This window comes from Dendropsophus ebraccatus, chromosome 1, assembly GCF_027789765.1.
Source record: "Dendropsophus ebraccatus isolate aDenEbr1 chromosome 1, aDenEbr1.pat, whole genome shotgun sequence".
Taxonomy (NCBI): domain Eukaryota; kingdom Metazoa; phylum Chordata; class Amphibia; order Anura; family Hylidae; genus Dendropsophus; species Dendropsophus ebraccatus.
In genome coordinates, this window is record NC_091454.1 from 76,233,020 (window position 1) to 76,260,768 (window position 27,749).

Below are 27,749 nucleotides of genomic sequence, written 5' to 3' on the forward strand. Positions count from 1 at the left end.
CTGGGAAAGTTCTAAGTTGGGTTATTCCTGGTCATGTATCAAAACACTGACTTGAAAGGAAAGCTGTGTCTAAAAGTTGGTGCCAGAGAACTTTGCATATCCTTCTACCCCGAATTCTCAGTGGGGCATAAATAGCACTTTATGCTGCATTTTTTATACTGTTCTTACAGAACATGTGATCAAATACAGTTTTTTTTATAGTTTACAGCATCACTCAGCAAATACATACAGTCGTAGTCATAACATTTAACAGAAAGAAGCGCAGGCAGCCACAATCACATTTAAATGAGTACATAATAGATGCCAAATTGTCTTCCCTGCAGGGCTGCATTCTATAACTCATAGGGGGGATTTACGAAGGCAAGCGTACAAGTACGCCGGTCCTATATTAGGCCCTGCCCCCTTTTCCCCCAGCAGGCCAGACGCCCGAATCTTCAGCAGGCCAGGCGCCCGAATCTTCGCCTGGCGTACGAAATCTACACCTGCTTCCAGCAGGTGTAGATTTTGATCATAATTCACGCCTGCGAGCATGTGATCATGATTTATGACGGCCCCGCCTCCTTACCACCTTGCCACGCCCCCACAAGCCCTGTCAGCCCATCTGGCGAGCGGGGCGCACGGGAGGCGTATGGCAGGGAGAAGGGGCGAATCTGCACCTTCTCCCTGGTGTACGCTTCGTAAATCCCCCCCCCCCCCCCCATAGTCTACTACTTTATATTATGGTGTAATGTCTCATTGTCATTCCAGTTAAACAATAGTCTAAATAGGAAATAAAAACTTACTTGTAAAGACCTTGCCAAAGTTTCATTGCAGCTTGCTCATATGGCCCTGTTGTGTATGAGTGGAGACGTTCAATAGGATTTTCAAGTATGTTTCTCTTCTGTTCATAGCATAGTTTGGCTTCCAAGGTTGCCTTAAAGCACAGTAGTCTACCTAAAAAGTGAAACATAGGAATTAAACAGGGAGATGCCTGGGGAATTATACCGATAAGACAGATGGGAAGGGGTGCAAAGTCACCTGCATTGCAGGTTTTACCCCAGTATGCCAGCTATTCTTGCAATCTTAAGTATATGAAGAAAATATTTTGCAGGATAACTAATACCAATTACACTTACAGTAATACCATGAACAGAACACAATGATGAAAAGTCTATTGATGTTTTAATTCCTTATTTGTTAGGAGTAAAGATCTTACACACTTAAGTCTGTATTACTTGGCCCAACCCGCGATGTAGGCGCATGAGGAAGGAGGAGCTTATCCTCCGAAACGTCCGCAGGACAACAGGTGGACGCTGGGTGAATGTAAAAGCCTTGTGAGCATTGTTTGTACCAGCACCCTGAATAATAAAAAAGATATGGATCTATGACCAGACCTCGGGGATTCCTTTTCTTAAAGAGTCCAGAGATATAAAGGACGGCCGTCCGGAGGGGCTAAGGTACAGGTGTATACACACCAAGTTTTTCTCACTACTATTTCTGAGATGTGGAAAAATCACTGCCCAACCCCTTTGTTCTCTGAGAAATAAGCCTTTACACTATACAGATACTAATTTTTATAAGCTAAGATTAAATATAAGTGCATTTAAAATGACATTGGTACCAAACTGCTACTTCTATATGTTTATAGCTCTTTTTGATAATAACTTATACAAAATGAAATATTTCATATGATTGATCACATGCAGAAAAGCCCTTATATACAGTCATGGCCAAAAGTTTTGAGAATGATACAAATATTAATTTTTACAAAGTCTACTGCTTCAGTTTTTAAAATGGCAATTTGCATATACTCCAGAATGTTATAAAGAGTGATGAGCTTAACAGCAATTACTTGCAAAGTCAATATTTGCCTAGAAAATGAACTTTTTCCCCCAAAACACATTTCAACATCATTGCAGCCCTGCCTTAAAAGGACCAGCTAACATCGTTTCAGTGATTGCTCCATTAACACAGGTGTGGGTGTTGAAGAGGACAGGGCTGGAGATCAATCTGTCATTTTTAAATAAGAATGACAACTGGACACTTTAAATGGAGGCTGGTGCTTGGCATCATTTTTTCTCTTCTGTTAACCATGGTTATCTCTAAAGAAACATGTGCAGACTGATATTCTGCAAAAGGTACAGGGAGTGGACTGCTGAGGACTGGGGTAAAGTCATTTTCTCTGATGAATCCCCTTTCCGATTGTTAGGGACATCTGAAAAACAGCTTATTCGGAGAAGACAAGGTGAGCGCTACCACCAGTCTTGTCTCATGCCAACTGTAAAGCATCCTGAAACCATTCATGTGTGGGGTTGTTTCTCAACCAAGGGAATCAGCTCTCTCACAGTCTTGCCTAAAAACACAGCCATGAATAAAGAATGGTGCCAGAATGTCCTCCAAGAGCAACTTCTCCCAACCGTCCAAGAGCAGTTTGGCGATCAACAATGCCTTTTCCAGCATGATGGAGCAACTTGCCATAAAGCAAAGGTGATAACTAAATGGCTCAGGGAACAAAACATAGATATTTTGGTCAATGGCCTGGAAACTCCCCAGATCTTAATCCCATTGAGAACTTGTGGTCAATCATCAAGAGACGGGTGGACAAACAAAAACCAACAAATTCTGACAAAATGCAAGCATTGATTGTGCAAGAATGGACTGCTATCAGTCAGGATTTGGTCCAGAAGTTGATTAAGAGCATGCCAGGAAGAATTGCTGAGGTCCTGAAGAAGAAGGGTCAACACTGCAAATATTGACTTGCTGCATTAACTCACTCTAACTGTCAATATAAGCTTTTGATACTCATAATATGATTGCAATTATATTTCTGTATGTGATAAAAAGATATGACAAACACACATAAAAACCAGAGGGCAGCAGATCATGTGAAAATATAATATTTGTGTCATTTTCAAAACTTTTGGCCATGACTGTACACACAACAGTGTATGCTTTATAAAAAGCACAGCATATCCAGGATGTATCCACAGCCAGATTACATGGTTGATGTTGCGGCATGAATCATGACCACATCACTATCATATAAAGGTTATTAAATTCCCTCCATAAGTTTAGAAAGCAACTTTAAATAAAAATGTAACAAATATTTTTGGAACAAAGCATACCCCTGAGACTGAGCAGCTTGTAATTCTCTTGGAGGTCATTCTCGGTAAGACACTGAAGGTTATCCAATGCCTTTTCATAATAACTAATTGCTTCTTGCCAGGAGCCAATGTCTTTATAAAGATCTCCTGATATTTTCTGTGTCCACATCAGTACTTCATTGTTTCTGCTGCCTGATGATTCCTAAACAAAACAATTGCAAACAAGTCAGCGCGTAAAAACAAAGAAAGGACGTATGTCCATACAGAGTATTGTAGGTATTCAAAAGGATCAGGTTATACAGGTGGGTCTGCATGCACTAGACTTCATTTACAGTGTGTACACTCAAAATACAATGTAAATTTATATGAATGAGCCATTGCATTCTGAAGGGATAAAGCACTTCTTGTAATATGGAATCAACAGGCTGGTCTTTTACATGACAATTAACATCATAGTACAATAATTCTGATCATTTTACATCTGCACTATTAGGCCATGTTCACATGGCGTAAGACACCGGCCGTTCTGTGACCCAGCAGGGTCACAGAACGGACGGTCTCAGAGAAGATCATCACGGCCGGTACTGCAGATATTTGCTTCTGATGTGCGTCCGCATCCCAATTCGCCGCTGCGCACAATGGGAACTCACAGGTTCTCTGAATTCAATGTGGTTTGATGTGGAATTCAATGAATAGCGGCCACAGAAAACTGACATGTCAGTTTTTTGCAGGGCTGCTAGCAAACCCGGCTGGAGTGTATACTATGTATTCCCTTAATGCATGGGTCTCCAAACTGCGGCCCTCCAGCTGTTGCGAAACTACAACTCCCATCATGCCTGGACAGCTAAAGCTTTGGATTTGGCTGTCCAGGCATGATGGGAAATGTAGTTTTGCAACAGCTGGAGGGCCGCAGTTTGGAGACCCATGCATTAATGTGTACACTCTCACATGTAATAATTTAAGAGAAGAAATAAATAAAGTAATTGGCTCTCAAAGTACCCAACTGGAATACATCATTTAACTTATAAATCACCATAAACATTCCTTACACCAAGAATATAAACCAATGTGAACTAGTTGTCAAGCCATGTCTAACACGGTTTAACTTTGACTGATCTCAGCTGTAGAGAATAATAGTCGTAAATGATTTTCAATAGTCAAAATGATGCAGTTCAGCTCTGATAAGTAACAACCATGGCTAAGAATCATAAATACTATGCAGCATAGTCCGATCACAAGCAACTGTAGATGTATATAAACTAACAATACATGCATACGGTAATGACATGTGCCCAAGAGAGAACTAACAAATAAAATAGAAGAATAAATACTGCTGGACCCTAGTGGTGTATTAAAAGAAAATAACAAGGTATCGTCACTCCTAATGCAGAAATATCTAGAATATCTAATTTGATGTTAGTCCAAAGACCTGATGCCCCCACTCTCTGGACCAGATTTCTAGATGTAATGCACATCCATTCATCAGGTTGTTTATCTCAGAAGAAACAATCATCCTAAACTGACAGATCAGCACCATCTAGAGGCCACATAGTGTAACTAAAAAAAATCACCTAGGGCTTAAATCAGTATATCTATCCTCCTTCCTCTTAGGGTGCACTCACACGCAGCTGTGGATAATACTTCCAATACCAATAACAGTCCGCAATTATGGGTAAACTGCTGATAATTACAAGTAAACCAGCAAAGGTGGGCCATGATATATGCTTAGCTCACATAACATGCCATAATTAGGGAAGTTCACCTTTAGAGCTCTGGAGAAACTGGATAACAAGAACTTTTTAAGTGTACCTAAACTTCTATTTCACTTCTGACATGTCTGACATGTCTCTATGAGACTCATAAAAACCATGCCTTGTGTCCCTTTTGTTTCTAGTGATTGGTTGGGGCCTCTGCAGCCAGACTGATATTTTTCTAATGGCCCTATTTCACAGGTCCTCGTTCCCCGCTCGCTGCCGCCGCTATTAAACGCGGCAGCAGCGAGCGGGTGAGTGCGGGAGGGGCGGCGGGGACCTGCGGGGGGGGGGCTGCCTGGGTGATCGCTGATTGTCCGGGCAGCCCATAGGATACAGCAGCGTCTGCTGCCGATGCTCCTATTCAACGGAGCGACGGCAGCAGATCGTTGCTGTATCAGTCGCTTGTTTTTCAACATGTTGAAAAACAAGCGACTGCAACGAACAGCCGACATGAACGATGTCGGCTGATCGTTGCACTCTATTCCACGGGATGATCATCATCCGTATCGGCCGAATACGGACGATAATCGTTCCGTGGAGAAGGGCCTTAAGTTGTCCTGCAATTGGTCTTGGGGGCGTGGCTTAAAGAGGTATTCCCAAATCCAAATGTTTGGTTTGACTAATGAATTGCTGTTCAGAAGATTCTATGGACTGCTGGCCGCACATAAGGTTGCACTTTATTTATATTTTGGAGGGGGGGGGGATTTTCTCCATACGCAGGATCAGTAGGGGTCCCACCTATCGGTTCTGTAGCGGTATTTCTTTATTTATTCATGGTTAAAATATGGGATCGATACATGTATCTGGGACGTCAAATGCCACATCTCACAGGTGCAGCACACAAATGACGCCCATTTCGCGCGCATGCGCGCTTCATCACCTGCGCGCAAAATGGCCGTCATGTGTGTGCTGCACCTGTGAGATGTGGTGTCTGACGTCCCAGATACATGTATCGATCCCGCAACTTTCTTCCTTTCAATTCATATATCGCATTACTACATTGTATGACGAGCACCCCGGTACGGCTTTTAATGCAAGTCCTCATGGTAAAATCTTAATGCATATGGACACGTGTTAGTAGTGCCCGTGATATTTTCTCTACAGACTGTGTGGTCCCACCTATCAGCTCTAATCCCCTATCCCCGGCTGGTGTAAATATAGCTATAGTATAAATATTTATATGCATATATATTATACAGTATAAATATATGCTATATCCATCTCTAAGTACACTATGGGGTACATTTATTAAGATTGGCATCCTTGTAAACCAATCTTAAATTAGGCCCACCAGATTTACAAAGAGATACACGCCTCTTAGTAAATCTGACTGGACCTGCACCTGCCTGCTCCAGAGCTGGTGCCATATTTTACACCTGTAACTTGCAAAACCTTGCAGATATAGGTATAAACTTTGCAATATCTGTTCTTTTGTCTATTTGTTTTCAAGATTTTAGTGTTCCTTTATTCCAGGGATACACACGTACGCTCAGGAGCTGTGCTGTCAACTGCTCCATCCTGCCTGCACTGTGTAGCAGACAGATGTCTAGCACTATGTGATGGATCCTCAACTCACAAGCATAATAAATTAAACCAAATATCTCAAATAAAGACACAACACATTTTAATCAGGTGTCAAAGAGTCACAATTTTATTTAAAATCACATGACTGAAAATAGCATACCCCTGACTCACAAAGAGTCACCCTTCAGCACTCAGGCAAAACCCCCTGTGGGGGGAACCCTCAAAGGGAGCCATGGCTGGAGGGTTGCCACTCTCCTGGGCTAAGAGGGTAATACCATACTGTAAATATAATAAACTGGATGTGAAAGAGATCTGGCTGCAGTATCTGTCACCTTGTTGATGGCTAGGCGGATGTATCTCTTCTCCTTCACAGATCCAGGTCCACTTCTCAAGAAGGTGGAGACTCATTGAAGGGGTAGTCCACCGCTTTTTCCCTGCTAGAACTTCCAAGTTACATCAAGAGTAGGGGAGACTAAAGTAGTCAAGCTCAAGGTCCTTGGCGCAACCAAGATGGCACTGATCAGGGCACGATGCATTGCTTTATGGAACCTTCTTTATAACATAAGCGCCTGTCATCACAGTGCACAGTTGCCATGGTTACTACAGGTAAACACATCTGAAGCATTAACCCTTTAATGACTGGTGATGTGCTTTACTGAAGAGGTCATCAAACATATTGGTGACTAAGCAAAGAGCTTTTGGTTAGCGTTCATTAAATACTGTGGTTTGATGTGGTGTTTGAGGGATTTTTTGACAGTGTGAACATACCCTAAGAGAGAACATGGACAGTAGCGGGCTGCATTTGTTTTTGCTATTCTTTTAAGGAAGAAGCCCAATTGTGAATGGTACAAATCAACCTAGAGATCGTTTTTGTTTCCCATAGCAACCAATCACAGCTCAGCTCTTATTTCTCAAATTAATCTAATTTAGTGTGATTGGTTCCCATGGGCAAATAGTCTAACTTGCCCACAGCAACCAATCAACGCTCAGCTTTCATTTTATAAGAGCTTGTTAGTAGAGATGAGCGAACCTGCCGAGGTTCGGGTTCATATGAACCTGAACTCTCGGCGTCTGATTCCCGCTGTCTGCCTGCTCCGTAGAGAGGGTGGATACAGCCTGAGGACCGCCTGGAAAACTGTGATACAGCCAAACCAATAGGCTGTATCACAGTTTTCCAGGCGGTCCTCAGGCTGTATCCACCCTCTTCACGGAGCGGGCAGACAGCGGGAATTAGACGCCGAGAGTTCAGGTTCATACGAACCTCGGCAGATTCGCTCATCTCTACTTGTTAGGATAGGTAAGGTAAGCTGTGATTGTTTGCTATGGGAAAGTCAGACTGTGTTTTCATACCTCCCAACTTTTGTTTAGAGCAATGAGAGACATTTAAAGCGACTCTGTACCCACAATATGACCCCCCCAAACCGCTTGTACCTTCGGATAGCTGCTTTTCATCCAAGATCTGTCCTGGTGTCCGTTTAGCAGGTGATGTAGTTATTGTACTAAAAAAACAACTTTTAAACTTGCAGCCCCGTACCCAACAGCCGGGGCTTAGAATGTCTCTGTCCCTCCACCCGGCCCTCCTCATCATTAGGAATGCTGCAGGCAGATTGTCTCCTATTCATCAGCTGTGTGAATACTGAACATGGGCTGGATCGTTAAGGCACCTGCGCAATGTTCAGACAGGAGAAAATGTTCCAGTGGCATTCCTAATGATGAAGAGGGTGGGGAGGAGGGACGGAGGGGTGGTGCCAGCCTAATGCATAAACATTCTAAGCCCCGGCCGTTGGGCATGGGGCTGCAAGTTTAAAAGTTGTTTTTTTAGGACAATAACTGCATCACCTGCCGAACGGACCCCAGGACTGATCTTGGATTAAAAGCAGCTATCTGAAGGTACAAGTGGTTTGGGGGGTTCAGACTGTGGGTACAGAGTCACTTTAAGGCAATGTACTATGATGCTTTTCCTGCTGCTGTTCACCCAATCATAGGGTAGCACCACACACTGCAGATTTTTGGCAGCAGAAAATATGGCAAAAGCCAGAAGTGGATTCATACCATGCAGTCACACTGTTACTGACCAAATCCAATAAACCAAGCCAATAATACCCGAATATAAGAAACATATATTATCACCACACCACCACAGTGACTAATACCACCATACCATTCCTAAAATCCAGTATACCAAAACCAATAATTACAGCAATAAGACCAATAGTACCATCTAAGAAACACATATTATCGCCACATAGTAACTAATACCACCATACAATTACTAAATAACATCCACTATATAAAGACCAGTATACCCCCATAAATTAAAGTGTCACTGTCGTTTAAATATTTTGTTTGCAGAAATGAATAGTACAGTCGATTTTAGGAAACTTTGTAATTGGTTTATTAGCCGAAAAATGCATTTTTATCATGAAAAAGCAGTTTAAAACTCTCCCCCCATCTTCATGGTTAACTATGGAGAGGGGAGGGGTGGAGGGAGATGAGGCACCAAAACAGGACAACAAAGAGTTAATTTACAGCTACATCACCGGACTATCTCCTCTGAAGTCAGCACTGACCTCTCTGACCTCTGAATACTGGCTTTCACACAGATCCCGCTGTGTAATCCTTTATTCCCTGCTCTCTGCTGGCGACTTATCTCCCTCCTCCCCCTCCCCTCTCCATAGATTAGAAAGGGTAAACAAGACACAATTTCCTGATAATGAGCAGTGAATAAGAGAGAGGAGGGGGGGACCTGGGGAAAGTCTTTTTGAATGCAGATAATGGCATTTGCCTAATAAACCCAATTACAGTGTATCTTAAAATCGCCTGTACTATTGATTTCTGAAAAAAACAAAAAACAACTGACAGTAACACTTTAACTATATAAAGTTAGATACCTTACTAACTTTTCCTTTCTTCTTCAGTGATGTTTAGTCTCCACAGAGTCTGGCAAACATTTTAGGCTCTTTGTTCCATCACCATTTTTATCTCTATACAAAGTCCACATCTGTATTGCGTCACATTGTAACATTGCCCCCTTTCTGCCCCTATATTATTTTGTTCCAATTTGGACCCTTAAAGGGGTAGTGCGGCGCTAAGAAATTATTCACAGAATAACACACATTACAAAGTTATACAACTTTGTAATGTATGTTATGTCTGTGAATCGCCCCCTTCCCTGTGTCCCCCCACCCCCGCACGTGTACCCGGAAGTGTGGTGCATTATACATACCTGTCACATGCCCACCCCCGTCCCCGATCTTCTGTGCCACAACGTCATCTTCGGACGGACGGACGAAGCTCTCCGATCGTCCCGAGTGCCGGCTGCCCTCTGCCGCATCATCAGCCGCTCAGCCGCGATTGGCTGAGCACAGTTATGCTCAGCCAATCGCAGCTGAGCATCTGATGACGCGGCAGAGGGCGTCCAGCACTCGGGACGATCGGAGAGCTTCGGCCGCTTTGTAATGTGTGTTATTCTGTGAATAATTTCTTAGCGCCGCACTACCCCTTTAAACAGTACTTAGGCCCCCTCTATGCCCTCACATAGTAAAAAGGTCCTATCTGTGCCCTTATATAATAGATAAACCCCCTCCATACCTCTATAAAGAAGATAGACCCCCTCTGTGCCCCCATATAGTAGTCAGGCCTTCTATGTTCCCCTATATATTTAGTAGCTAGGCCTCCCTGTGCAATTAGCCCCCCTCCAGTAGTATTTTCCCATGGCGATAATTCCCCTGTAGGTTGTCTGCCTGTAGAAATAAACCCTCCAAGTCTGCCAGTATGTAGTATTCCCTTATTTAAATCCCAATGGTAACAACTACATACAATAAATAAAAATTCAAAGCATGTGTTACCAATAGTTGTTGCGGCATACACTGGGCTAACCAGTATAAAAATATATATATAAATATATATATATATATATATATATATATATATATATATATATATATATATATATATAAACTGACAAAGGTTGCTAGACGGCACTGTGTAGGCTCTGCGGCTCAAGTGGGTGCACGAACTCAGGTAGCCAGACCCAGGCTTCCGAATTTCCAAATAGTCGAATGAGGCGGCACTCCAGTATAAGTGATAAAAAAGTGGGTTTTATTCACCCATTAGTAAGCAACGTTTCAATCTCTCTTTGAGATCTTTTTCAAGCTTGAAAAAGATCTCAAAGAGAGATTGAAACGCTGCTTACTAATGGGTGAATAAAAACCACTTTTTTATCACTTATACTGGAGTGCCGCCTCATTCGACTATTTTTATATATATATATATATATATATATATATATATATATATATATATATCTTACAGAAGCTGTGACCCAACAACAAATAGTAATTAATTGTTTTTTAAAAGGTTTTGCTTATGCATTTTTATCAAAACCAACATTTACAACAATAAACGGAAAAACGCAAAAAAAACCTCCTACTAGCATCAAGTCATACCTAAAAACGGATAGCAAATCTCGGCATTAATTATAGATTAGGATAAGGAGCCACAATTCTGTAAAGGTCGTATCTATACCAGGATACAATAGTCTATTGCGTGGCTCGAGTTGCTAACCTTAACAGGAAGGACAATAAAGCACCCTGTAAAGAGGAATATATGAATTGACTAGGGATTTCCATTAGAGAAGGGGTGTCCAGAGATTTCCATGCCATGAGTACCACCTTTCAGGCAAAAAAACTGTAGAATATGAAAGAACAGAAGTCGGTATGTGCCAAATATAGAAGTATCTAAGACATCAAGTAACGATACATGGGGAGATAGAATCCGTGGAAAGTCAAAGTGCTGGTGTAGAAACAGCAGCACTGACGACCAGAAAGGCAGTACTCTAGAGCATGAAAATACTCAGTGTATAAAGGTTCCAGTAACACTGTGGCAGCAAAAACAGGCATCAGCTGCTGCCATCCCCAAAAATTTCAGGCGGGCTGGAGTGAAATAAACCGGATGTAGGAAACGGAACTGTATGTCAATGTCAAATGCACTCACCACCGACGTCAGGAAGTAATCAGTGACTTCCTCCCAATCATCCGCTCTGAGCTCAGGAATGTCGCTTCACCTTTAGTATAAGCTTTATCGTAGGCTTTGGGACTCCCTGATTGGAGGAGGGCGTATACATTCGTTAGAGGTTTGTCCAGATCTTAAGTGTGCAGTAAGGCCTCAAGACTAGACGTTGTTAAGGTGACATTTCCCGACCCAAACTCAGCTCGCACCAACTGTCTCAACTGAAGGAACCAAAATGGATTTATTGAGCAGCAATCTAATGAGATCTATAGCTCCTGAGATGATATAAGGCTAGTGGAGTCAGGGAAGAGTTGACCCAAATATTTAAGTCCCCTATAGGTCCAATATCCAATTGCTGGGTGCCCAAAAAAGCGGGTCAGATGAGGATTTAACCACAGAGGAGTTTTGGGTGACAGGTAGGGAGCAGGGCTGCACAACTTTTTCTGAGCCTGTGCCCAGGCAACCACTAGTGCTTTTTTTATTGGAAGTAACAGATCATGTCCCATTTTCTTATACCTGTATAAGTTGTTTGCCAGTCCCTCGTAGGATCAGAGAAGGTCCCCATATAAAGAAGTGGCTGCATTACTATAATCAATATCAAGCCACCAATGGGCGTAAACCAGTTGTGAGGCTAAGTGATAAGCGTAAAAGTTGGGGGCAGCTAGTCCTCTGTACTCTTTGGGGGCCTGCAGTGTTGTAAGGCTGAAATGAGGGGACAGTCCCTGCCAGTAGAAGGCCCGTAGTATGCTATCCAATTGTCTGAAGTAAGAGAGGGGGAGATGGGTGGGACAATATGGAGGAGAGATATAAACTTTTGGAGATAATTCATTTTAACAATGTTTATCTGCCCAAGTAGCGAAAATGGGAGGTTGCCCACAACCTTAGTTTGGTCTCAGTATGAGACAGGAGCGGGTCTAAATTTAGCTTTTGGTAGTTAGAGACCTCAGGAGACACTAGGATTCCAAGATATTTAAATTGTTGGACAATAGAAATGGGCACTGGATGATGCTGGGGTGACGGCACCGCACTGGGGAGCGGGAAGATAATAATCAATTATTGATATAAAATATACACACACAGTGGTACCTTGGTTTAAGAGTAACTTGGTTTGAGAGCGTTTTGCAAGAAGAGCTCATAGTTTTTCAAAATTGTGACTTGGTTTAAGAGCATTACTTTGGTTTAAGAGTTCTCTGTACTGGGTGGGAGGGCGAGTAGGAGAAGGGTATGGTCTGCATAGCGTGGTCTACAGCACTGCACTCTGACCCAGGAAGTCTCCTCCACCTTCCAAATCATAGCAGATCCACTTCAGGCTGGGGCTTGCACCAGGGGACAGGACAGTGGAGGTAATCTCATCATAGCGGTAACCCCTCTCTCTCCAGAGTGCTGAATTTATGTGCCCACATATGCCCTGCTCATTCCTTTATGCTTCGTGCAGGCTCTATCAGCCCTTGTGTTTCCCATCCTCTCCATTCCTGCTATAATGTGTCTGCACTTACACTCAGCTATACACACTGCTGCTGTTTTTCAGGTAATTTGCACTTACTATACATTATACTCCACATGCTGATTGCTATACTGTACAGTAACTTATAATATTACACATTCAGCTGTTACTAAATGTTTGTTTCATTTGTTTTACAAGTTATTCAGAATAAAAATAATTATTTTGGAGTGTGGAACCAATTGTCTGCATTTCAGTGATTTCATATGTTTAAATTTGCTTTGGATTTGCATTACAAGCACAGTCCCAGAACAAATTATGCTCGTAATTGGAGATGATTGAACCAGGTTCGGGTTCGAGTCCATCCGAACCCGAACGATCGGCATTTGATTAACAAGGGCTGCTGAACTTGGATAAAGCTGTAAGGTTGTCTGGAAAACATGGATAGAGCCAATGACTATATCCATGTTTTCCACATAGCCTTAGGGCATTATCTAACCTCAGCAGCCACCGCTAATCAAATGCCGAAAGTTCGGGTTCGAATGGACTCGAGCAAGCTCAAGGTTCGCTCATCTCTTCTCGTAATGCAAGGCACAACTGTATATTATAAAAGAAAGATGAACCAGAACTGACAAGATGGCCACACTAAGGAACTGGAGCTACATATATACTACTGCAGGCAATTGTATAATCAGTACTAAGAAGACACAAACATGGAGCTGCTGATGGTATGCATATAACTGGGTGTCAAAGTGCAGATCACAACTTATGGGTAAAGTGCATATATCACAAAAATTAAAACCTCAATAAAAAGGATTGGATTGTTTATCACATTACCCAAGTAATTAGCTTCTAAGATGCCCAGCGGCAGCGTAGAGTGGTAATGTAAAACTGCCCTAAGGGCCTGTGTTGACACCCAATATTAGACATTTGTACAACCCCATTCATGGTGATGGCAGAAGCATATGGCGTCATTCATCAGCTCACTTCATTATGCAGCACCAAGGTGCGCTGGTTCAAGAAGAATTGATATTTTGCTAGACAACCCCCCCCCCCTCCGTAAAGAAGATAGAGCCCTCTGTGCCCCCATATAGTAGCTATGCCTTCTATGTGCCCCTATATATTTAGTAGCTAGGCCTCCCTGTGCAATTAGCCCCCCTCCAGTAGTATTCCCCATGGAGAAAATTCCCATGTAGGTTGTCTGCCTGGTAGAAAGGAACCCTCTAAGTCTGCCAACACCTACATACAATATCAGACATTTTTACAACCCCATTCATAGTGCTGGCAGAAGCTTATGGCGTCATTCATCAGCTCACTTTATTCTGCAGCAGCAAGGTGCACTGGTTCAAGAAGAACTGGTATTTTGCTACAAAAATGCATATTATGTTCGTAATCTCAATTTTAAATCACTACTCACCAGATGATGTTCAATAGACGATAGTATAGCCCCAGCTTCCTTGGTCTTACCAATATCTATGAGGCACTGTACAGCGAATAATATCACTCTGCATTGAGCAGTCAAATCAGCAGTGTCTTCTGTAACAACCAATGGTACATTACACAATAATACCAGTAAAAGGCCATCACCATAACATTTCTACCAGAAATAGAAGTGAAATTTTATACATTCATAGGAACAACCTGTCTCTTTTTTATTTTTGGGATAAATTATTAACGAGGCTTTCCTGTTTATGGGTGTCACAGGGGGGCACCCTGCTCTGGACCATATACAAAATATGGTTTGTGCAGCTAACAAAAAGAAATGTCCATCAGGTTCAACAATGAGACGGGTGAGAATGTGTATGAAGGGAAGGGGCATAACTTTGTTTCCCCTAACTGATCCAGAGGAAAGTAAAGATTAAAAACATAAGGCATAAGCCTTTCAGCCCCAAAAAGAACAATACCCCTCCTGATCCTGAGTGACAATCAGATTGGATCAACATTTAAAAAAAGATTTCTATACTTTTACAGTGTTAACATTATTATATCCTTTGAACCCATTACGCCTCTTTCAATGCCGTCAACTGTTTCTGCCGTGACCAGCTCCTGAGGCAGCCACGTACACAGATTCAATCCCCAGGGATCTCCTATTGCTTCCTGCTTGAGTAATCAGTTCCCTAGATTCCTGTAAAAATGCAATAGGGTTCACACTACGTATATATCAGTCAGTATTGTGGTCCTCATATTGCAACCAAAACCAGGAGTGGATTAAAAACACAGAAAGGATCTGTTCACACAATGTTAAAATTGAGTGGATGGCCGCCATATAACAGTAAATAACTGCCATTATTTCAATATAACAGCCGTTGTTTTAAAATAACAGCAAATATTTGCCATTAAATGGCGGCCATCCACTCAATTTCAACATTGTGTGAACAGATCCTTTCTGTGTTTTTAATCCACTTCTGGTTTTGGTTGCAATATGAGGATCACAATACAGACTGAAATATACGTAGTGTGAACCCAGCCTATAAGTGACAAAATGACCAGAAACAGTGCTGTTCCTTCTGTACAAACATAGGACAGCTTATTTCATATGTGTCAACCGTCCAAGATCTACCAGGAAACATTTGGGTGCTTCCCTACTATCCCAAAACGCCATTCCAGTTCAAGGCTATGTTTACACTACGTAAAAGTACGGCCGTTGTTGCCAATTGCAACAACGGACGTACTTTTACCACGGTGGAACAATGCCTGTTGTTCTATGGGATCCCGGCCGGAGCGTACACACATCGTACACGCTCCGGCCGGGATCCCATACGCCGCCGCAAACAACTGACATGTCAGTTTTCTGGGGCCGGAATTCAGTGAATTCCGGACGCAGAAAGACCTGTCAGTTCACACAGTGAAGCGATCGGCTCCGGCCGCTCGCTTCACTGTCCGCTATGGGAAGCTCTGATGCGGGCGCGCTGATGCGCCCGCATCAGAGCTCTGCGGACGAAAGGATCATCCCAAAGCTGTAAAGTTTACATCATGCCTGTGGGATGTCAGTTCCACATATGCATGGATGTAACGCAAGCAGTGCTGCTTTCTGACTGGAAGGGAGATCACTGCGCAGATCACATGATTTCCCTCCCCCCTCAGACTGCTGGGGTGGGTTTGGGGTCTGTTCTGAGGTAGTAGTGAATGTGTGGATTTGGAAGGTGGATGGGGGAAATCTGTACTAGGGTGGAGGGGAGTTTGTATTAAGAGAGAGATCTGTTTTGAGGTGGAGGTGGTGTTTGTATTTGGGTGGGTTCTGATTTAAAGTAGGGGTGAGAGGGTGGTTGAAGTATCACCTGTTATATTGTGTAACAACGATTGACATTCCACCGCTGGCTCCTTTCCTGAATATAACAATATTTGCCAGTAGTGAATGAGATCCATTTTCATTTGATATCCATGTTTCATGTTTCTACGAATCAAGTCTAGTGTCCTAAGAAATGAAAAGGAAATGATACAACACGTAAGTGGGCAAAAGAAATCCAAAGACTGCAACAGAAAAAACTTTGTAAGTTACTACATGACTTCAATGTTTTAACAGTTTCTCTACAACTGACGTCTGGATCTTATACATCAGTGGTCTATTTACCTTTGATTTAATAGGAACCTGTACAACTCATGGAGCTTGCCAATCATCTTCAGGTGCCATGGCACTTCATCAAATGCCAGTCGAGAAAATTCTATCTGCTGAAAATACTTGAGATGAAGGCGGTGAAAATGTTTTCTTTTACGATTCACTGTGTTCTGAGAAGTATAATTCAGGCTTTCAACAACTGGCGTAGCATCGCCTTAAGGAAAATTGATAACACTAGGTAAGGAAGATAAAGCAACCACTCAGATGGAAAGACATGCTAGTCCAATCACTGACATGATAGGGCAAATACTGTTGGACAGAAAAATATTTAAAAGAAAACTCCGGCACTGACCAAAAAAAAGACTGGCAAACATACATTTCATACGTACCATCCCTCCTGAGTCGATTGCCATTTGAATTCTCCACTGGCCAAGGTCTCCATCAGCTCCGGTTCTCCAGCTTCAGTTCTCCCTCACTTCCTGGTTCTTATGCAATAAATAGGAGGGAAAAACTGGGCATGCGCATCGGCAGCCTTGTGTTTGCCAGTTTATTAACACACATCACAAAATTATATAGCTTTGTGCTGTGTTAATTAAAGGGGGGGTGTAATTTAAGAATTCCTTTGACATCATTACACATACTGTGTACAGTATACTGTATATAGATTGGTATTTTAGATCAATGAGAAATTCTGTAAATTGCAAAGTATTGTACAAACAGAATCCTCAGAGATGAAAGCTGCTCCCAAATGCTGGATCTTTTTTATTGTTCAAATTTCTTTTATTTTTCCAAAAACAAAACCACTAACAAATACATTAACACATTAAATAAAGAAGTCAGAGGAAATAACATATACTATCATCCACACCCTCTCTAGTTGGTGTTACCTCCTTTTCAGTATATTCATTTGTTTGAGAACCTAGGCAAGGCTATCCAACAATTACCATTCAACAGTTCCCAGAAGGCAGATCTGGTTTCACCGGTCCTACACACCCTTTATTATATTACTGGACTCTGTACCAACTTTATTCTGCCACCCTGCTCCTTACCATTTTCTACTTTAACTCTCAATGGGTGCTCCTTTTTTGGGACTCTCATTTCTATATTGAATAGCACATATAATGATATTTTGCAGAGTTCAACACAACCTTGTTATATAAAAGCTACAAAACAATAGTGCCCTAAATAACTCGTCCCTAAGCACAAAAGATACAAATCAATAAAAAAATGGATCCAAAGGAGACCACAAAAATGCAGGACAGTCATAAATATAACAACAAGTTTTTATTTATTTAATCCATCAACAAATTATTTAAAAATTGTTATTAAAAAGGAGACATAGAACCAGTACCATACACAAAGGGGGACATTTATGAAGTCCGGCGTTTTTTACGCTGGGCTTACAAATGTCCCTGCAGCTCCTGAACTCAGGGGAATTCTCGGTCGCACGGAGCCCGTCTATGCGAAGATTTTGAAACCTACGCCAGCTCATATGTAAGATAGTAAATAGTTATATATGTGACAATACATGCAGCCACCACTAGATGACACCCAAAGATGACGATAATCCAAAAAGTAATAAAAATAAATATAGAGGGCCAACCAAAAAGTAAACTCAAACTCAAACTCACCCTACGCGTGTATGGTGAGTTGGTGAGAGGGAGTTTTCAAACCATGCATCCACCTCTTTAGTTTACTTTTGTATTTTCTGATTTTTCTTACTTTCTTAGGGGGTATTGGGGTTTCATACTTTTTTTTGGGCTAATATACATCACTTACTTTTTGGATGGCCCTCTATATTTATTTTTAAAAGTTTTTGGATTATCATCATCTTTGGGTGCCATTTAGTGGTGGCTGCATATATATAACTATTTACTATCTTACAAATGCAATATATGAATATGTGATTATATGAATTCTACATCTTAACCCCTCATTATACTTTTTGTGTATGGTACTGGTTCTGTGTCTCCTTTTTAATAACATTTTTTTAATCATTTGTTGATGGATTACATAAATAAAAACTTGTTATATTTATGACTGTCCTGCATTTTTTGTGATGTCTTTTGGATCAGTTTTTTCGTTGTTATATAAGTGGTTTCATTCACAAAAATAACTAATGAAATGTGATCATTTTACCAAAATAATACCTCATTCAAGCAGCCAGCACTGAAGGCTCCGAGTGTTATAGAAAAGACCTGCTTCTAATGACTTCCTAACAGGATGCCAGAGATATAATGAACTAAAGAACTTAAAGGGGTATTCCCCCCAAGAGCTAAAAAAAAATACAATGCTCCCAAACCTAACTTACTCACCAAGTCCCCCTGAGAATTTTGAGCCGTCTCCCGTCTTTCTAGCTGCTTCCGTTCCATAATTATGAGTTTTGTAAAAAGCCAAACTATATCCAACATGGCGCCGGCCATAAAACTACATCTCCCATCATGCAATGCTTATGCCTGATTGGTCCATGATGTAGCAGAGCTGATATCCACAAGATATAGCAGAGTTGAGGCAGCAACTGGCGCTAACCCAGCCCATTAAAGAGAGGAAGGACACGTGATCCCGACTCCGAGGGTGGGGGCCAGGAGCAGGGAGTGGTGTCGGGTTGGACTTAGAGTTGATGATTCTATGCGTTTGGTGGGAGTGAGTGCGCCAAGATAACTGCAGAACTGTGCAGAATCCATAATAACTTTATATTGGAAAGATGGAAAGCTATGGGTGGGCAATGAAAAATATGCAAAAATAATTTTTGGGGGAATACCCATTTAATGAGCTGATCTTCTAAATTACTCTTTTAAATGAACTAGATCATAGTGAACCAATCCCCAAAATAAACTATATTTCCAATCAGTGTAAAGCAATAAACTGAGTTAAATGCAATCTTGTGGACTGCCGTTGTCACTCAACAGTTACAATCAATCATGTAGCCAGTGGAAAACTACCAGGGTCGCAGCGGTCGCAAGGAGGGGCCCCCGAGGCATTCCCCCCCCCCCCCCCATCAATTACTCTTGTGAACGCAAGCATTGTTTTGCTCGCGGTCACAAGAGTCTGGATCCGTCTGCCCCCGGGCTGATATGCAGCTGCTGGGGGTGTCCTGTCCTATCCACGGCAGCGAGTGCATTACAAAACTTCCTCAGTGCCTGGAAGTCCCAGCCCCAGCACACAAGCATGTCTGCGATGCGCGTGCTGCCGGGGATAGGATGGGACACCCCCGGCAGCCGCACATCAGTTGTGTGGTTTTTTTATCTGCCTGCACGAGGGGGGGGGCATCTATAAGGGGGGAAAGAGGGTCTATCTATAAGGAGGGGGGGGGAGAGGGGGCCATCTATAAGGAAGAGGAAGAGGGGGCCATCTATAAGGGAGAGGAAGAGGGGGCCATCTATAAGGGAGAGGAAGAGGGGGCCATCTATAAGGGGGGGAAGAGGGGGCTATCTATAAGGAGGGGGGAAGAGGGGGCCATTTATAAAAGGGGGGAAAGAGGGAGCCATCTATAAAAGGGGGGGAAGGGGGGCATCTATAAGGGGGGGGGAGGGGGCCATCTATAAAGGAGGGGGGGAAGAGGGGGGAATCTATAAGGGGGGAGAGGGGGCCATCTACAAGGGGGGGAGGGAGGGGGCCATCTACAGGGGGGGAGGGGGCCATCTACAAGGGGGGAGGGAGGGAGGGGGCCATCTACAAGGGGGGGGAGGGGGCCATCTACAAGGGGGGAGGGAGGGAGGGGGCCATCTACAAGGGGGAGGGGGCCATCTACAAGGGGGGGGAGGGAGGGGGCCATCTACAAGGGGGGGAGGGAGGGGGCCATCTACAAGGGGGGGAAGGGAGGGGGCCATCTACAAGGGGGGAGGAAGGGAGGGGGCCATCTACAAGGGGGGAGGGGGCCATCTACAAGGGGGGAGGGAGGGGGCCATCTACAAGGGGGGGAGGGAGGGGGCCATCTACAAGGGGGGGAGGGAGGGGGCCATCTACAAGGGGGAGGGGGCCATCTACAAAGGGTGGGGAGGGAGGGGGCTATCTACAAAGGGTGGGGAGGGAGGGGGCCATCTACAAAGGGTGGGGAGGGAGGGGGCCATCTACAAGGGGGGGGCCATCTACAAGGTGTGGTGAGGGAGGGGGCCATCTACAAGGGGGGGAGTAAGGGGGCCATCTACAAGGGGGGGAAAGAGGGGGCCATCTTCAAGGGGAGGAAGAGAGGGGGCCATCTACAGGGGGGAGAGGGGGCCATCTACAAGGGGGGAAGAGGGGGACATTTATAAGGAGGAGAGAGAGGGAGGCCATCTATAAAGGGGGGAGAGGGGTGCCATCTATAAGGGGGGGAGAGAGCGGGGGAAGAGGGGGCCATCTATAAGGGAGGGAAAGAGAAGCTATCTATAAGGGGGGGAAGAGGGGCCATCTATAAAAGGGGGAAAGAGGGGGCCATCTATAAAAGGGAGAGGGGGCCATATATAAGGGGGGAAGGGGGGGCCATCTATAAGGGGGGGAGGGGGGCCATCTATAAGGGGGGGAGGGGGCCATCTATAAGGGGGGAGGGGGGCCATCTATAAGGGGGGAGGGGGCATCTATAAGGAGGGGAGGGGGGCCATCTATAAGGTGGGAGGGGGGCCATTTATAAGGGGAGAGGGGTGCCATCTATAAGGGGGGGAGAGAGCGGGGGAAGAGGGGGCCATCTATAAGGGAGGGAAAGAGAAGCTATCTATAAGGGGGGAAAGAGGGGCCATCTATAAAAGGGGGAAAGAGGGGGCCATCTATAAAAGGGGGGAGAGGGGGCCATATATAAGGGGGGGAAGGGGGATCCATCTATAAGGGGGGGAGGGGGGCCATCTATAAGGGGGGAGGGGGGCCATCTATAAGGGGGAGGGGGGCCATTTATAAGGGGGGAGGGGGGCCATCTATAAGGGGGGGAGGGGGGCATCTATAAGGAGGGGAAGGGAGCCATCTATAAAAGGGGGAAGGGGGGGCCATCTATAAGGGGGGAAGGGGGGCCATCTATAAGGGGGGGAGAGTGGGCTATCTATAAGGGGGGCAAAGAGGGGGCTATCTATAAGGGGGGGAGAGAGGGCCATCTATAAAAGGGGGGAAAGAGGGGGCCATCTATAAAAGGAGGGGTAAAGAGGGGGCCATCTATAAAAGGAGGGGGAGAGGGGGCCATCTATAAAAGGGGGGGAAGGGGGGCATCTATAAGGGGGGGCATCTATAAAGGAGGGGGGGAAGAGGGGGGAATCTATAAGGGGGGAGAGGGGGCCATCTACAAGGGGGGGAGGGAGGGAGCCATCTACAAGGGGGGGAGGGAGGGGGCCATCTACAAGGGGGGGAGGGGGCCATCTGCAAGGGGGGAGGGGGGGAGGGGGCCATCTGCAAGGGGGGAGGGAGGGAGGGGGCCATCTACAAGGGGGGAGGGAAGGAGGGGGCCATCTACAAGGGGGATGGGGCCATCTACAAGGGGGGGAGGGAGGGGGCCATCTACAAGGGGGGGAGGGAGGGGGCCATCTACAAGGGGGAGGGGGCCATCTACAAGGGGGGGAGGGAGGGGGGCATCTACAAGGGGGGGAGGGGGCCATCTACAAGGGGGGGAGGGAGGGGGGCATCTACAAGGGGGGGAGGGGGCCATCTACAAGGGGGGAGGGAGGGGGCCATCTACAAGGGGGGAGGGGGCCATCTACAAGGGGGGGAGGGGGCCATCTACAAGGGGGGAGGGGGCCATCTACAAGGGGGGGGAGGGGGCCATCTGCAAGGGGGGGAGGGGGCCATCTACAAGGGGGGGAGGGAGCCATCTACAAGGGGGAGGGGGCCATCTACAAAGGGTGGGGAGGGAGGGGGCCATCTACAAAGGGTGGGGAGGGAGGGGGCCATCTACAAAGGGTGGGGAGGGAGGGGGCCATCTACAAGGGGTGGGGAGGGAGGGGGCCATCTACAAGGGGTGGGGAGGGAGGGGGCCATCTACAAGGGAAGGGGAAGGAGGGGGCCATCTACAAGGGAAGGGGAGGGAGGGGGCCATCTACAAGGGGGGGGGCATCTACAAGGGGGGGGAGTGAGGGGGCCATCTACAAGGGGGGGGAAGAGGGGGCCATCTTCAAGGGGGGGAAGAGAGGGGGCCATCTACAGGGTGGGAGAGGGGGCCATCTACAAGGGGGGAAGAGGGGGGCATTTATAAGGAGGAGAGAGAAGGATGCCATATATGAGGGGGACCATCTATAAGGGGGGGGAGAGGGGTGCCATCTATAAGGGGAAGAGAGAGCGGGGGAAGAGGGGGCCATCTATAAGGGAGGGAAAGAAAAGCTATCTATAAGGGGGGGAAGAGGGGCCATCTATAAAAGGGGGAAAGAGGGGGCCATATGGAAGGGGGGTCCATCTATAAGGGGGGGAGGGGGCCATCTATAAGGGGGGGGGCATCTATAAGGGGGGAGGGGGGCCATCTATAAGGGGGGAGGGGGGCATCTATAAGGAGGGGAAGGGGGGCCATCTATAAGGGGGGGAAGGGGGGGCCATCTATAAGGGGGGGAAGGGGGGGCCATCTATAAGGGGGGGAGAGTGGGCTATCTATAAGGGGGGCAAAGAGGGGGCTATCTATAAGGGGGGGAGAGAGGGCCATCTATAAAAGGGGGGAAAGAGGGGGCCATCTATAAAAGGAGGGGGAAAGAGGGGGCCATCTATAAAAGGAGGGGGGAGAAGGGGCCATCTATGGGGGGGAGGGCCATCTATAAGGGGGGGCATCTATAAGGGGAAGGAGAGGGGGCCATCTACAAGGGGGGAGTGAGGGGGCCATCATCAAGGGGGGGAGAGAGGGGGCCATCTACAGGGGGGGAGAGGGGGCCATCTACAAGGGGGGGAGGGGGGCATCTACAAGGGGGGGAAACGGGGCCATTTATAAGGGGTGGAGAGTGGGGGGCCATATATGAGCGGGCCATCTATAAGGGGGGAGAGGGGGGCCATCTATAAGGGGGAAGAGATGGGGGAATCTATGAGGGGGCAACATAGGGGGTGAGGGGGCCATCTATATGGGGGGAACATAGGGGAAGAGGGGGCAATCTATAAGGGGGACAACACAGGGGGCCATCTATAAGGAGGCTACATAGAGGTGGTGGCATATATTATTAGGGGGTCACATAGAGTCAGCCTACCCACTAAATGAGGATGTAAAGAGGCCAGTACAGATGTGCAGTTTGTAGAGAGATGGGAATGGTGCCAGAGTGAGGAGCCTAATTTGTTTCTCTGTCAGATTCTGTGGATTCGTGGCTCGGAGAAGTTCTCATAACGGCCCAGGGCAGATGGAGAAGAAGATGAAAAGGGAAGAACTCTGATCGTAGAAGACGGCCCCTGTGAGTCACTAAATATAACTGCAATGTAATGTATATGGAGTATAGAACCTGTGTACAGCTGGGTCAGCCTCTATATGACTGTTTAAGGTGATAGTGATCTGTGTACCGCGGATCTTATTCAGTAGCAGCGGTGGTGTTAGTATGTGGTGGTATTATTCAGTAGCAGCAGTGGTGTAAGTATGTGGTGGTATTAGTCAGTATGTGGTCTGTTATTTGTTACTTGTTATCTGGTACTGTGTTTTATTGGTCTTAGTATACTGGATTTGGTCAGTAACAGTATGGCGGTAATATGTATGGTGATAATATTTTCTCTTCCTATATGCTGGTGTTATTGATAATATTTGTATTGGTGTGTGTGTATGTGTATATATATATATCTCAATAACATCACTTGGTCGTGAAAGGGGGGAGGGCCCAAGTTGACCAAGGCCCAGGAGACATTAGCTACGCCCCTGCATGTAGCGCTACAAAAAGTCACAGAGCAGCCCTGGCCTTATACAAATGCACTTAGGCAGTGTGTCCACAAATGTGTTCAGATTGTGATCTGGTTGCTGTGGAAACCATGCCCCTTGTTATTCCCCAATAGCCGCACAATGTTGCCAATAATCTAGTAAACATCATGAAGCTATTGGGGGAGAATGGAGGGCACGGTTTCTAAAGCATTCAGATCACAATCCAAACACATGTGGAAACGCACTCCTAGGCTATGTTCACCCACAGTAAAATAATACCAAAATGCATCTGTAATTTAGTTGAAAAAAAAACAATGGGTGAAGAGTTGAAAAAAAAACTATATTTATATTATATATATATTTATATTATATATACTATATAAGAAGGTCGTAAATAATGTGCATGTTAATTATTTATGCTCTAGATATTCTTTAGTAGAGTTATTTTTTTTCTTATCTTACCAAACAGTAAATGGACAACAGCATCATGGAAAGATTGGTGGTGAAATTGCAGCAATCCATCTGGTTTCTCCCAAATCCATTTTAAAGTCGCTAATCGGAAGGCCGCCCAGTGTAGAGACGTTACCTCATACTGGTCCTTGTACCCAATTTTCTTTAGAAATTTCAGAATATCATCTTCATGCAAACCACAGTGAGAGGTGGCAAGCAGGCACAAGACATCTACTACCCACCCTAATAAAGCAGGAACACAAACACAATACAGTCACTTCCAAGTAAAAGAGGATTTTAACAACCTGTAAATAACACTAGAATATTCATGTCAGTTAAAGGAGAAGTCTGGTGAAATTTTTGATAAAAGTATTGTATTGCCCCCCAAAAGTTATACAAATCACCAATATACACTTATTACGGGAAATGCTTATTAAGTCCTTTTTTCTGCACTTCCTACTGCATCAAGGCTTCACTTCCTGGATAAAATGGTGATGTCACAACCCGACTCCAAGAGCTGTGCGGGCTGTGGCTGCTGGAGAGGATGATGGCAGAGGGATGCTCATTGTCCTTCCAGTACCCTGTGTCCCTCAGTGTCCCCCTGCCATCATCCTCTCCAGCAGCCACAGCCCGCACAGCTCTGGGAGTCGGGTCGTGACATCACCATTTTATCCAGGAAGTGAAGCCTTGATGCAGTAGTAAGTGCAGGGAAAATCGCACTTTATGTGCATTTCCCATAATAAGTGTATATTGGTGATTTGTATAACTTTTGGGGGACAATACAAGACTTTCATCAAATATTTTGCAGGACTTCTCCTTTAATTTTATTATTATTTAAATACATTTTTTTTAACCAACCTTAACCTTTTTTAATGACAAAAAATACTTGAACTACATAAAATTACCTCCATAATGAAACATCCATAAAAAGTCCACAAAACATCCACAAACATTACGGATGTATTTTTGCGGATCGCGGACTAATGACTGTGGACTGTATACTACACAGTCCCAAAAAATAAAAGAAACAAATGAATGTGGCCTGACATAATTTAAGCTGGTGCAAACTGGTAGCAAAGACTTGGTCAGGGGCCCCAGGGTCAGCTTATTATTGCAGTGGAATCTCAATTCACCAACATCAAATATGCATGGGGTTTGATAGACCCCCCTGGACATCAACTTCTGACCAGGTAATCTTCTGTCTGCAACCAGCTTTATATACACTGACTAGGTAGCAAAGTATTCCAACAGCTTAGTTTTGCTGTTTTATATTTGCCATATTTACCTGAATTATGAATGTCACTGCCAAAAGCTGACTTGGGTGTTTTACTCTTCTGTTTCCATTCACGAGGCCAGCTATAGTGCTTAACCCAATGTTTTATGAGCAATGACCACAGCTGCTCTGTAGACAGTGTTTCCAGAGGACTGTCAATACAGTTGGCCACATCGGGGCAGGTACGGAGCTCACTAGCTAGGACTCCGAGCTGAAGAGGGCTAATTTTCCTTTTCTTGTTTTCTAAGCTTTCCATCAAACAGGGGGGCACCTTTCTGCTTGGCATTGCTAAGTGCTTACGAAAAATACACAAGCGTTCCTCTGTATCCGATGTCATTTGCAGCTCCTCTATCTGGACATCTGAACGTGATATCAGACTTTTGTAAGACAGGTGAGAACTCCTTGTTGTCATGATCATTTTGCATTGATGGGGTAGTCTGGCTGGCAACCACTCAAACCCTTTTGCCTTATGTTAATAAATAAAAATGGGGATTAGAATAGGGGGAACAAAATGAAAAAACATCAGAATGACAGAAATCAACATATCATAGTGTCTTCTTCTATGATATCATATTGTACACACTGTCTTATATCTCCCTGAACACCTATGAGGCAGCAGCAACATGGATGACATTATAAAATGGTACTGAGTTGAGAATCCAGCTTACTAGGACTTTCAGCCATGTCCTAGGGGTCTTTCTGCCTTTGTCTCTCTCCATCAGCCCTACTTTCCCTTCTCTATAGACTTCTATCATCAGCAACATGTCATCTGAAACATAAGAGATCTAATATTTCAGCTTGTCTATTATTATGGACCTTAGCAGTTTTTTGCAGTAAATACTAGGGAGAAGGAAAAGGGAAAAAGAAAAGAGGCATTTTATGTAATAAAGTACATTACACAGTTTCTCATTCATGTGTTATACTGTGTTATAAAAGTGATGCCCGGTCCTGACCAGACAAACCAAGAGGATGCTGGGGCCTAACCATCCGTGGTGGAAGTCAATGTAAAATGAAAACTATTGCTCAGGCTACCCTTCATTTGTATCCTAAACTCTGTATAACATCTAAATAAATACAAAATGAGTCAATAATGTTCCTATACCAGAGATTGTTGCAGTCAGGGAAAGAACTGTGCAGCTCAGTCATTTTTTGAGAACTGCCTCCCCAGCTGTGTCTCACCAACCATTAGGGGGCGCCTTACTGGTGAGGCCCGCCTCACAGTTTGAAAACCATTGCCCTATACAGAACCAAACAGTTGGTACTTTGTCAGTTAAAAATGTCGAAAGCTTCTTTTTTGATAGCTTATATGTACAGGGGTACTCCAGAGAAAAACATTTCAAATCAACTGGTGCTAGAAATTTACAGATTTACAGATACAGACGTGTGCTAGTTATACAGATTTGTACAGTGCTGGATGTATGTACATATCTAAGAATTGTTTTAGATGAAAGGAATAATACATCCTACTGTTTATTTAGTCCATCACAATTGTTGCCTGACATAATCTGCATATGGCCCTGACAGCTCCCTTAATGCAAAGCTCAAAGCAATATTGTTGGAATTTACCTAAATCACATTACTACATAACATCTGCTGTAAATACTACATTTCCCGAATGTAAAGTTCTAAATAGAAACTAAACAGGAAACTTTTTAAAAGCCGAATAGGCTCAGATATACAGTACAATATAACTCTATGAGTTGCATGTTATATCAAAACATTTTCCTAAAGGGAACCTGTCATTTCTTTGATGCTACCAGAACCATGGGCAGCATAACATACCGAGAGGTTTATGTATTAAAACAATCTTCAATTTATCCTGAATGACTGTGCCATTTTAAGCAACGGGGCTTCGAGTCATTATTTCATGCTGCTTGTGGTTTAAGCAGCATC

General features: G+C 44.5%; 1 protein-coding gene across 5 annotated transcripts in view; it reads right to left on the minus strand.

Annotated features, from left to right (window-relative positions):
• The window catches only part of LOC138794716 (tetratricopeptide repeat protein 41-like), a 79,276-nt gene that overhangs the window by 9,893 nt on the left and 41,634 nt on the right, over positions 1 to 27,749 (minus strand). For 4 of the 5 annotated variants that reach the window (XM_069973585.1, XM_069973550.1, XM_069973558.1 and 1 more), the window contains 7 exons: positions 25,869 to 26,322; positions 24,596 to 24,826; positions 16,384 to 16,582; positions 16,091 to 16,227; positions 14,230 to 14,348; positions 3,105 to 3,285; positions 783 to 933 (listed from right to left, as the gene is read on the minus strand). In XM_069973585.1, the coding sequence (XP_069829686.1) occupies positions 783 to 933; positions 3,105 to 3,285; positions 14,230 to 14,348; positions 16,091 to 16,227; positions 16,384 to 16,582; positions 24,596 to 24,826; positions 25,869 to 26,322 (1,472 nt within the window). The remainder of the gene's footprint in view (positions 1 to 782; positions 934 to 3,104; positions 3,286 to 14,229; positions 14,349 to 16,090; positions 16,228 to 16,383; positions 16,583 to 24,595; positions 24,827 to 25,868; positions 26,323 to 27,749) is intronic. The other variant, XM_069973576.1, reaches the window with a different exon arrangement.